We start from the raw sequence: 12,859 nt of genomic DNA on the forward strand, positions 1-12,859 counted from the left end.
TATGTCCATATGTATTTAAAAATGAAACAAAACAATTCAGTAGGAAAAGGCCACTTCTGTAGAAGGCAATAAGCATTACTTGAAATAAACATTACTTGATTATGACATATTTTTAAACATGCTCTTGGATTTTAGTTAGCTAATATTTTGTTTGTATTCAGAATCTATGAATTTTTATAATTTTTACTGTAATGTCCTAGTTGTGGAGACAAAATCACACCAGTCTTATGTGAGTGAGGCATCTTTCAGTTTTCTTACATTTTCTGGAACAACTTATTTAAGATAGGAATCGACTCCAGGAAAGTTTGAAGTAACTGTCATAAAATTACTTGGGTCGTGGGGTTTGTTTTAGAAAGTGAAGTCACTACCAGTTCAATTCAAAAAATTTTTTTCTTTGAATATGTATTCTATAAATTTGCTCCTGACTTCCATATTTTTTTGTTTAGCTGTTTCATCTTGTATTAATTTTCTCATGTTATATTTTTCTCAGAACTTACAAATTTTATCTAAAATGATTAATGATACATTTATTATTCTTTAAATATTATCGGCAAACCCTAATTGTACATTTGAGTACAGTATGATGTTTCAATTCATGAATGATTGAATCAAGTCAAATAACATATCCATTACCTTGATTACCTCTGATTTGTTATGGTGAGGCATTTGAAATTTACTCTTAGGTTGGTGCAAAAGTGACTGCAGTTCTGCCATTAAAAGTAATGGCAAAAACTGCAGTCACTTTTTCACCAACCTGATAGTTATTTTAAAATATAGGTCACCCTGCTATGCAGTATATCTCAAAACCTGTTCCTCCTGTCTCAACCTTCGTATCCTTTGACTAACCACTTTCTATTTCCTTCTTCCGGCTTTACTTTCTCTGAGTGTCTGTTTACCATTACTCTACTACCGCTTCTATTAGTTCAGCTTTTTTAGATTCTGCATACAAGTGAGATCAAGCTGTACCTGGCTTATTTCATTTATCATAATGTCCTCTAGATTCATCTGAGTTGTTGTAAAAGACGGGTCCCACCTGCCCTCCCACTCTCCCACTCTCACCTGTCCCCTCCCCCCTCCCCCTCCCCCTCCCCCCTCCTCTCTCCTCCCTCTCCCCTCCCACTCTCCCCTTCTCTCGTTCTTCCCTCTCCCCTTCTCCCTTTCTCCCCTCCTCCCCTCCCCCATCTCTCTCTCTTTTTTTTTTTTTCCATTTTGGACAAGGTGTCACTCTGTTGCCCAGGCTGCAGTACAGTGCTGTAATCACAAGTCCCTGCAGTCTCAACTTCCTGGGCCCAAGCAATCCTCCCACCATAGCCTCCAAGTAACTGGGACTACAGGTGTGTGCTCACCACACCAGGCTAATGTTTTAAATTTTTTGAAGAGATGACAACCTAGTCTTGTTATGTTGTCCAGGCTGGTTTTGAGTATCTGGGCTCAAGCAGCCTTCTAGCCTTGACTTCCTGAAGTAAGAGGATTATAAGCATGAGCCACCACTCCCCATCTTCCTGCTTTTCAAGGCTGAATAGTATTCCATTGTTTATATATACACACCATATTTTCTTTATCCATTCATCTATTGATGAATACTTAGGTTGATTCCATATCTGGCTGTTGTGAGTAATGCTGCCTGCAGTATGCATGGGCATGCAGATATCCTTTTGACACTGATTTCAGTTCATTTGGATATATACCCAGAAGTGTGATTACTAAATTATGTGATAATTCCAGTTATAGTTTTTTGAGAAACCTTTTTACTGTTTTTCATAATGGCTAATTGACACCCCCAACAATGTACAGAACTTCCATTTTTTCTGTATCCTTGTCAATACTTATCTTTCATATTTTTGATAATAGCCATTTGAACAGGTGTTAGGTAATATATGATTATGGTTTCAATTTGCATTTCCCTAATGATTGGTGATGCTGAGCATTTTCTCATGTACCTGTTGGCCATTTGTATGTGTTCTTCTGAGAAATGTCTGTTCAGGTTCTTTGCCCAGTTTTTAATCAGGTTATTTTCTTGCTATTGAGTTGGATTCCATAAATATTTTCTCCCATTCTGTGGGTTGTCTCTTTCCTTTGTTAATTGTTTCTTTTGCTGTACAGAGCTTTGTAGTTTAGCTATCCCATTTCTGTATTACTGCTTTTGTTGCCTGTGCTTTCAGGGTCATATCCAAAAAGTTACTGCCTACATGGAACTTTCTCCCTGTGTTTTCTTCCAGTAGTTTTGTAGTTTGACATCTTAAACGTAAGACTTTAATCTATATTGAATTGATTTTTTGTGTGCTATGTGAGACAAGAGTGTGATTTTATTCTTATGTATGTGGATATATAACTTTTTCATCGCCATTTATTGAAGAGACAGTTCTTTACCCATTGTGATTTTTTGGCATCTTTGTTATAAATCAACTGAGTGTAAATGTGTGAGTTCCTTCCTGTTTCGTTGGTCCATGTGTCTTGTTGTTACTGTTTTTTGGGCCAGAGTGTCTGTAGCACAGGCTGGAGTGTGATGGTGTGATCTTGACTCGCTGCAACCTCTGCCCCTGGGTTCAAGACATCCACCCACCCCAGCCCCTTGATTACCTGGGACTACAGGTGCTTGCTACCACCCCTGGCTTATTTTTGTATTTTTAATAGAGATGGGGTTTCACCATGTTGCCCAGGCTAGTCGAATTCCTGGGCTCAAGCAATCTGTCTTCCATAGCCTCCCAAGTGCTGGGATTACAACTGTGAACCACTGTGCCTGTCCAGATGTCTGTTTTTTTTTTTTTTTTTAAGATGGAGTCTTGCTCTGTTGTCCAGAGTAGAGTGCAGTGGTGTGGTCATGGCTCACTGCAACCTCTACCTCCCAGGTTCAAGCAATTATCCTGCCTCAGCTTCCACAGTAGCTGGGGTTACAGGTGTGTGCCCCCACGCCCAGCTAATTTTTGTATTTTTATTAGAGATGGGGTTTCATCATGTTGGCCAGGCTGGTCTCAAACTCCTGACCTTGTGATTCACCTGCCTCAGCCTTCTAAGATGCTTGGATAACAGGCATCAGCCACCATGCCCGACCATGGTGGCTTCCAGTAATACATTGAAAAGAAATGTTGAGAATGAGCATTTATTTATTTATTTATATTATTACTATTATTATCATTTTTTGAGACAGAGTCTTACTCTGTCACCCAGGTTGGAGTGCAGTGGTGCAGTCTCAGCTCACTGTAGCCTCTGCATCCTGGGTTCAAGCGATTCTCCTGCCTCAGCCTCTCAAGTTGCCGGGATTACAGGCACACGCCACCATGCCTGGCTAATTTTTGTATTTTTAGTAGAGACGGGGTTTCACCATGTTAGTCAGGTTGGTCTCGAACTTCTGACCTCATGATCCGCCCACCTTGGCCTGCCAAAGTGCTGGGATTACAGGTGTGAGCCTCTGTGCCCAGTCGAGCATTTATTATTATTTTTATTTTGCATATGTAGTTATTTCTCCTCTTCATTCTGTATTTTGTTTGAATTTTGCCTGGTTTTTTCCAGCAGAGATTTTTGCTTTAAAAGAATTAGGTTTTGGTGATCTTCTCTATTGTTATTAGTTGCCTATTTCCCTGATTTCTGTTGTTTTCCTTGTAGTTTCTATCAGTGTCCTTGTTTACTTTGTCCCCAACTTCTTTGTTTTAAAAAATTATTATTTTTTTCAAAGCTACTGCAAATCAATAAAAAAAATTATTTTTTAATTAGAGACAAGGTCTCTCACTGTGTTGCCCAGACTGGTCTGGAACTCTTGGGTGCAAGTGATTCTCCTGCCTCGACCTCCCAAAGTGTTGAGACTACAGCTGTGAGCCACAGTGCCTGGCCCCCAACTTCTTTAGTTGAAAGTTTAGCTCATTTCTATTTAAACTTTTTTTTTTTTTTTTTTTGAGACTGGATCTTGCTCTGTTGCCCAAGCTGGAGGGCACTGGCATGATCTCGGCTTATTGCAGCCTCTGCCTCCCATGTTCAAGTGATTTTCCTGCCTCAGTCTCCTGAGTAACTAGGATTACAGGGATGTGCCACTACACGTGGCTAATTTTTATTTTTAGTAGAGATTGGATTTCACCATGTTGGCCAGTTTGATCTTGAACTCCTGACTTTGGGTGATCCCTGGATTCTGCCTCCCAAAGTGCTGAAATTACAGGCATGAACCATTGCTCCTGGGCTACAAATTTTTATATTCAGTATTTTCATTAAAATTTCATACCAGATATTGGGATATCCATTTTAAGTGAAAGATTCTTAAGCAGTATCTTTTCTAGTTTCCTAATATTTGGAAATTTTTCCCCCTGAAATGGAGTCTCGCTCTGTTGCCAAGGCTGGAGAGCAACAGCAAGATCTCTGCTCTCTGCAACTGCCACCGCCTGTTCAAGTGATTCTCCTGCCTCAGCTTCCCAAGTAGCTAAGACTACAGGCGTGTGTCACCACACCTGGCTAATTTTTGTGTTTTTAGTAGAGATGGGTTTTGCCATGTTGGCCAGGCTGGTCTCAAACTCCTGACCTTGTGATCCACCCTCCTTGGCCTCCCAAAGTGCTGGGATTACAGGCGTGAGCCACTGTGCCTGGCCAGAAAATTTTAAGTTACCGACTTACTATACATTTTTAGTTTTACGGCACTGTTGTCAGAGAATATGGCCTGTATGATACGGGTCACTTGCAGTGTACTCTTTTATGGCCTACTATGTAATTTACCCTTGGAATATTTTAATATACATGAAAAGAATGTAAATCATTGGTTGTAGATAGAACGGAATATAGTATCTCAAACCAGTTTATTACACTCAAATAAATAACAATAAAGATGTTCAATACCTACTTAATTTTTTTTTTTTTTTGAGACAGAGTCTCACTCTGTCTCCCAGGCTAGAGTCCAGTGGCGTGATCTCAGATCATTGCAACTTCCGCCTCCCAGGTTAAAGCGATTCTTCTGGCTCAGCCTCCTGAGTAGCTGGGACTACAGGCATGTGCCGCCATATCCAGCCAATTTTTGTATTTTTAGTAGACATGGGGTTTCACCATATTGGCTAGGTTGGTCTAGAACTCCTGACCTAGTGATCCGCCCACCCTCTTACAGGTTTGAGCCACTGCGCCTAGCCAATATCTACTTAATTTTTATCTATTTGATATAGTATTTTCTGAGAAAGTAATCAAAATCTTCCACTGTTGTTATTTTTTTTTTTAGCCTTCCAGTTTTGTTAATACAGTTTGAGTATCCCTTACACAAAATACTTGGGACAGGCCGGGTGCAGTGGCTGATGCCTGTAATTCCAGCACTTTAGGAGGCCAAGGCAGGTGAATCACCTGAGGCCATGAGTTTGAGACCAGCCTGGTCAACATGGTGAAACCCTGTCTCTACTAAAAATACAAAAATTACCCAGGTGTTGTGGTGTGTGCCTCTAGTCCCAGATACTTGGGAGGCTGAGGCAGGAGAATCACTTGAATCAGGGAGGTGGAGGTTACAGTGAGCTGAGACCTGTACTTCAACCACCACTGTATTTCAACCTGGATGACAGAGCGAGACTCCATCTCAAAAACAAAAACAAAAACAAAATGCTTGGGAGCAGATGTGTTTTGGATTTTGGAATATTTGCATATACATAATAAGATATTTTGGGGATGGGAGACATGTATACACATGAAATTCATTTATGTTTTTATTATGTATGTACCTTATACACATAGCCTGAACGTAATTTTATAGAATATTTAAGTAATTTTATACTTGAAAAACAAAGTTTATATTAAGTACTTAGGTGTGAAATTTTCTACTTGTGGTATCATGTTGGTGTTTAAAAAATGTTGAATTGGCCGGGTGCGGTGGCTCACGCCTGTAATTCCAGCACTTTGGGAGGCTGAGGTGGGCGGATCCCAAGATCAGGAGTTGGAGACCAGTCCTGGCCAACATAGTGAAACCTTGTCTCTACTAAAAATGCAAAAAATTAGCCAGGTGTGGTAGTGTGCATCTGTAATCCCAGTTACTTGGGAGGCTGAGGCAGGAAAATAGCATGAACCTGGGAGGCAGGGGTTGCAGTGAGAACCTGGGAGGCAGGGGTTGCAGTGAGCTGAGATCGCACCATTGCACTCCAGCCCGGGCAACAGTGTGAGAATCATGTCAAAAACAAAGTTTCTTATTTTGGAGCATTTCATATTTTAGATTTTCAGATTGGAGATGGCTAACCATTTCTTTCAGATTAGAGATTCATTTGGAGGCCTGTTGGTCTGAGTATATGGTTATAATGGATATCTGTTATACTGCTGTTGATCATTTTATTAGTGTATAACATTTTTTTCATCTCTAATGCAGTTTTTTTTTTGAGCTAACTTTCATTTTGTCTGATAAAATTATCGCCACTCAGACTTTGTTTTGGTTTATATTTGCCTGGTATCTTTTTGCCTCCTTTTCCATCAACATTTTGTCCTTGTTTTATATGTCCTTTGCCTTTATACTTCCAACATTTTTTGCACCTAATTTTTTTTTTCTTTTTTTTTGAGAGGGAGTCTATCTCTATTGCCAGGCTGGAGTGCAGTGGTGTGATCTCGGCTCACTGCAACCTCTGCCTCCTGGGTTAAAGCGGTTCTCCTGCCTCTGCCTCCCAAGTAGCTGGGACTCTAGACACAAACCACCATGCCCGGCTAATTTTTATATTTTTAGTAGAGACGGTTTCACCATGTTGGCCAGGATGGTCTTGATCTGATCAAGACCATGAGCAGAAGATCATGGTGATCCATGATCCGCCCGCCTTGGCCTCCCAAAGTGCTGGGATTACAGGTGTGAGCCATTGTGCCCTGTCTGCACCTAATTTTAATCTAATCTCAAAAGTGGTCTTGTGATTTTTGCCTTTTAATTGTTTATTTTTGTTCACATTATTGTAATTGGCTACTAATACTTTGCCATTTTAAAAAATGTTTTTCAGGTGCTGTATACATGGTATTTATTTGTTTGTTTATTTATTATTTTTGAGATGGAGTCTTACTCTGTTGCCTGGGCTGGAGTGCAGTGGCACGATCTTGGCTCACTGCAACCTCTGCCTCCTGGGTTTAAGTGATTCTCCTGCCTCAGTCTCCCAAGTAGCTTGGATTACAGGTGCCTGCCACCATGCCTGGCTAATTTTAGTATTTTTAGTAGAGACGGTGTTTTACCATGTTAGCCAGGCTGGTCTTGAATTCCTGACCTTGTGATCTGCCTGCCTTGGCATCCCAAAGTGCTGGGATTACAGGTGTGAGCCACTGTACCCAGCCTCTTTTCCTTTTTAAAATACAGACAGGATCTCACTATATTGACCAGGCTGGTCTCAAAATCCTGGGGTCAAGCAATCCTGCCTTGACCTCCCAAAGCACTGGGGTTACAGTGTGAGGCACTGCTCCTGGCTGAGTTGCTGTATGTATGTTTTTCTTCCTTGGTTGTGCATGAACACCTAATAAGGTACACGGAGAGGAGCCTTTGTGTGGGTTAGAATTCCTCTTGTGTCTGTGGTCACAGGTGTTAACATATTCTCACCGTGTCTCACACTTGGCTTCTAGCAATTCATTAAAATTATTTTACTCAATTCTGATTATCCTACTTGTATGATATTCAGTGTCCTCTTCCTCAGAGGTACTATTGTCTCATTTTTTTGTGGAAGTGTCTTTCATTAGATTGTGAGTTGGTTGTCCTGTGATTTCTGCCCTCTGATGGGTTTCAGAAAAGTAAATTTGCAGATTGTCTGATTGGGTTATATTGTGTGATTGGGCACAATGCTGTTGTAGTTTTCTACAGCCAAACCAAAAGCTAGAATCTTACTAAAAAAAGTCAACAATAAATTACTCTGAGGTGTTTGACCTTTCTTATTTCATACAACCTTTCCTGATTTTTTAATAATTGCAGTACTTCTCTAGAAGTATTTTCATTGTGGATCTTTTGGGTGGCAAAATTTCTGAGGTCTTCCAATCCAGGGAATAATTTTACTATACCTTCACATTTCAGCGATAGTTTTGAATATAAAATTGAAGGCTAAAGTCTTTCTATGCTATCTGTAAAATATTGCTCCATTTTTTAATCAGTGCTGTTATAATCAATGTTGTTGATAACGCTAATGTCAATATGATTGTTGCCTCTCATGGGTAGTGTTTCTAGGGGAAGAAACAAACCAGAAATGGGATATGTTGAAATAAATGTAAGCTTAATAACTCAGAGAAAATTATAAATAAGAGTATATTAAGATACTGGCAAAGCATATGGTGGTGGTCTCTTTTGGCAAGAAGAAATTTTCTTTTTCAATTTGATTTGATTTTTCTGAAATTAGACTACATTTAATTTGTGTATATGTGTGTATCTCAGTACTAGCTGACAACACAGTTTATCATGAACTTGAAATAGATTAGTTACTAGAAAAGCAAAAGCTAATTTTCATAAAAAGTAATTAGTTGAGAGTCCAATGTGAGCTAAACCTAAGTTTTAAAAACTCACCTTAAAAGACTATAAATTAGTTCTATCACTTGGTATAGACGTGTCAGATCATGGGATAAATACTGTAGAGGTAACTTTAATGCCTGAGAAGAAGGATTTGGGTACAGCTGCAGTAAGTATCTTGCGAAGGGCAAATATAACTAAGAGGAAGTGGTCCTTTTAATTTCATTCCTTCTAAGGTCTCTTAAAAGTGTATAATCCATATATGTGTATTGTTTAAAAAATTTTTAAAGTTATCTTTTTTTAAAATTAATAGAAGAGCAGTTTTAGGTTTACACAGAAATTATGCTCATTCTCCCACCTCTACCTGTAACAGTTTCCCTTAATGATTAGTATTGTCTGCTGTGTTAAAACCAATATGGATCATTTATTTATTTATTTAGAGATGAAGTTTTGCTCTTGTTGCCGAGGCTGGATTGCAGTGGGGCGATCTCAGCTCACCGCAACCTCCACCTCCTGGGTTCAAGCGATTCTCCTGCCTCAGCCTCCCTGGTAGCTGGGATTACAGGAGCCTACAATGATGCCAGGCTAATTTTGTATTATTAGTAGAGACGGGGGTTTCTTCCATGTTGGTCATGCTGGTCTTGAACTCCTGACCTCAGGCGATCCGCCTGCCTTGGCCTCCCAAATTGCTGGGATTACACACATGAGCCATTCGCTAAAGATACCTTTTGCTACTAATCATCCCTTTCCTCCCTCCTATTCAGCTCTTTTGCTTCCCACCAAATCTACTACCACTTAACCCAGTCACATTTAAGTTTATATTTTTATGTCTCCCTGTGTGTGTGCATGTGTGTGGTATATATATCATGCATAATGGATGTTTCATCAAGTGGTTAAATAAAACTGTCACCATATGTTTTACAGAGCTGTCATGCAGTTGGGTGGCTACTAAACTCTACCTTCTTTCCCATTTTTAGCTTGCATTGTTTTTTCCCTGAGACAGAGTCTTGCTCTGTCACCTAGGCTGGAGTACAGTGGTTTGATCTCAGCTTACTGCAACTTTTGCCTTCTGGGTGCAAGCAAGGTTCCTCAGCCACCTGAGTAGCTGGGATTGCAGGTGTGTGCCACACCACACACAGCTAATTTTTGCATTTTTAGTAGAGACAGGGTTTTCAGCATGTTAGACACGCTGGTCTTGAACTTTTGGCCTTAAGAGATCCTCCCGCCTCAGCCTCCCGAAGTGCTGGAATTAGAGGCATGAGCCACTGCACCTGGCCCCCATCCTTAACTTTCTTACTTGGATTTTTTTCTAGTCAAATACTAAAGGAAATAACTTTTTTTTTTTTTTTTTGAGACAGAGTTTCGCTGTTGTTACCCAGGCTGGAGTGCAATGGCATGATCTCGGCTCACTGCAACCTCCGTCTCCTGGTTCAAGCAATTCTCCTGCCTCAGCCTCCTGAGTAGCTGGGACTACAGGCGCGCACCACCATGCCCAGCTAATTTTTGTATTTTTAGTAGAGACGGGGTTTCCCCTTGTTGACCAGGATGGTCTCGATCTCTTGACCTCGTGATCCATCCACCTCGGCCTCCCAAAGTTCTGGGATTATAGGCGTGAGCCACCGCGCCCGGCCAGGAAATAACTTTTCTAAGTACTAACTAGAATTTTTTGGATTTGATATGTGTATACTACTTTAAAAAGTGCTATGGAAAAGTAGAATTCCAAATATATAATAATTATTAAACTTAATTGTTCTTATGGGTAATCACTGAATAGACTGTAGAAAATAGATTGAAAAGTTTAGCTTGCAATTTAGAGATGGTTTAAAAGCACAAGTATCTATAGTTGTCATTTAAAGTAGTTGAATAAAGCTGCTTGTCTCCTTCTCTGACTTATGTTTCATTTTTACTAGTGAACAGCTCTGCGCTTTTTGTTACTGTGGGGAAAAAAGTTCCTTAGGACAAGGAGACTTAAAACAATTCAGAGTAACGCCTGGATTTATCTTGCCATGGAGAAACCAACCTTCTAACAAGAAGGACATTGATGACAACAGCAATGGAACCTATGAGAAAATGCAAAACTCAGCACCACGAAAACAAAGAGGACAGAGAAAGTAAGCAGTTTTGAATTTAAATTGTTGGAATAGATTAAGGCTGTATCATTTATTTTCATTATAATGTTTATAAATTTTCAAATGGGGTTGTTCTTGTTGAACAGTTTAATGTTTTCCGCATTTATGGGATACTCTATGACTCATAATTAACTCAGTCCAACAAACTGTCCTTTTCAAAAAATTTTCTTATTTTTAAAAAAAGTTTATCTTAATTGTATATTAAAAATCAGTGTGATCACAAAACCAAACTTTTGGAAGAAAACATTAAAGAACATAACCCAAGCTGAGAGGGAGGGAGTTCTTGGAATTTATAAATGGAAAGAGGATATTAATAAAACAGATCAATGAAGTCCTTCTTTTGTTGCTCTAAATAAGCTTTTAATTGTAAGAATATAACGTAATGCAATAGCAAATTCAGAACTGATTTTCACCACTCTTGTCTTTTGTGTAATCCATTCATTGATCCAGTCAATCATTTAATTAATTAATTAAATATATATATGTGTGTGTGTGTGTGGGTGTGCGCGCATGTGCGCGCGCTTCAGAAAATGCTGGACTGTCCTCATTTTTCCCTCCTTCCCTCCTTCCCCCTTGTTCCCTCCCTCCCTCCCTGCATTCCTCCCTCATTCCCAGAAGATGTTTTTTTCTTTCTTAAGGAATTTTTTGTTATTATATATGTAAGTCTGTATTCACGGACGCATTGTACTTACCTAAAACTCTTGTCTAATATATTTCAAAATATTTTGTGCAGTTGTGTTTAAAGACCATATTAATATGGAGACTTGGCTGTGCTAGTTAAGGGGAGTAGAAGTTTCTGTAGTTGATGAGAAAGTATAAAAATTATTTTGGCTTGCAAAACTAACAGATTCTGCCTCTTGAGGGTGATGATGTAATCACCCAAGTGCTTATCTGGCTTATATCCAAATTTAAATACTAAAGCATTTTCATGTTGTACTTATTTGATTGGCTCCTTGTTTTGAACTGCTGCCAGTGCCTTGAAGAACTGAAGTAGAAAATGAAACAATAACAAGAGGGAGAATGTTTTAAACGAATTTAAGGTGGAACAATTTAAGGAAGCTTAGAAGTACTGTATTAGGAGAGTTGTGTTGTTTGGGAGGCCATAGCTAGATCATATGCAAGAAGAGCCTTATCTTTAGTTATCCGTTGAGTATACACATCTTAATAAAATAATCAAAAGGCCAGCAAACTTAAAATGTCTATTAGTATTAGCAAATTTAATGGACTGAATCAGGCTCTATCTTATATCCTCACGTTCTGCCTTAAATAATGGCAGTTATACAAAATCCTGTCCTGAGAAATAGAATTGGGCTTCATTTCCTTGTTTTAAGAGTGAAATTGCCTGGCCTTTTGGCTCACACCTGTAATCCCAGCACTTTGGGAGGCCAGGGTGGGTGGATCACAAGGTCAGGAGTTTGAGACCAGCCTGACCAATATGATGAAACCCCGCCTGTACTCAAAGTACAAAAATCAGCCAGGCGTGATGGCATGTGCCTGTAGTCCCAGCTATGCTGGAGCTGAGGCAGGAAAAATGCTTGAACGGAGGCGAAGGTTGCAGTGAGCTGAGATAATGCCTCTGCACTCCATCCTGGGTGACAGTGAGACTATGTCTCAAAGAAAAAAGTGAAGTTAATTTTTAGTGAAAATTCTTATGAGCTCGGATAATTATATAAAAATAGCCTTTGTTAAATGAAAGGCTTTGTATATATTTGGTGCTTACCAACTTAATAAGTAATGATAACGTGCTAGTTAATGATATACACTTAGAAATTTGGCATCATTGGCCGGGTATGGTGGCTCATGCCTGTAATCCCGGCACTTTGGGAGGCCAAGGTGAGGAGATCACAAGGTCAGGAGATCAAGACCATCCTGGCTAACACGGTGAAACCCTGTCTCTGCTAAAAATACAAATATTAGCCAGACATGGTGGCATGCGCCTGTAGTCCCAGCTACTCGGAAAGGTGAGGCAGGAGAATCTCTTGAACCTGGGAGGTGGAGGGTGCAGGGAGCCGAGATGGCACCACTGCACTCCATCCTGGGTGACAGAGCAAGACTCCGTCTCAAAAAATAAATAAATAAATAAATAAATAAATTAATTAATTAATTTGGCATCATTTAAGGGTAGGCAATTTATTTAGCTTGGTAATGATTTCAAATATTTACAAAATATATGTTACTAATGTCGTTTAAATAGCTAGTTAATTTTAAAAACAATTTTTCAGAGGAGGTTTTGAAAATGGCTTTCCTCTCATTTTCACTGTATAAAAACATCAAGAATGTTTTTACTCTTTCTTTCTGTTTTGTAACTTAGAATTTTGTGGGGTATGCATTTCAGCTG

The 12,859-nt window shown here is 39.4% G+C and overlaps 1 protein-coding gene across 50 annotated transcripts in view; it reads left to right on the top strand.

Annotated features, from left to right (window-relative positions):
- Positions 1-12,859, top strand: part of KMT2C (lysine methyltransferase 2C) — a 300,852-nt gene that overhangs the window by 102,783 nt on the left and 185,210 nt on the right. For all 50 annotated transcript variants that reach the window (XM_078343416.1, XM_078343417.1, XM_035254316.3 and 47 more), the window contains one exon: positions 10,303-10,503. Coding sequence is in view for 43 of the 50 variants with exons in the window: in XM_035254316.3 (XP_035110207.3) it covers positions 10,303-10,503 (201 nt within the window). In the remaining 7 variants the exon portion in view is untranslated. The remainder of the gene's footprint in view (positions 1-10,302; positions 10,504-12,859) is intronic.

The sequence above is a fragment of the Callithrix jacchus genome, chromosome 11, assembly GCF_049354715.1.
Source record: "Callithrix jacchus isolate 240 chromosome 11, calJac240_pri, whole genome shotgun sequence".
Classification (NCBI taxonomy): domain Eukaryota; kingdom Metazoa; phylum Chordata; class Mammalia; order Primates; family Cebidae; genus Callithrix; species Callithrix jacchus.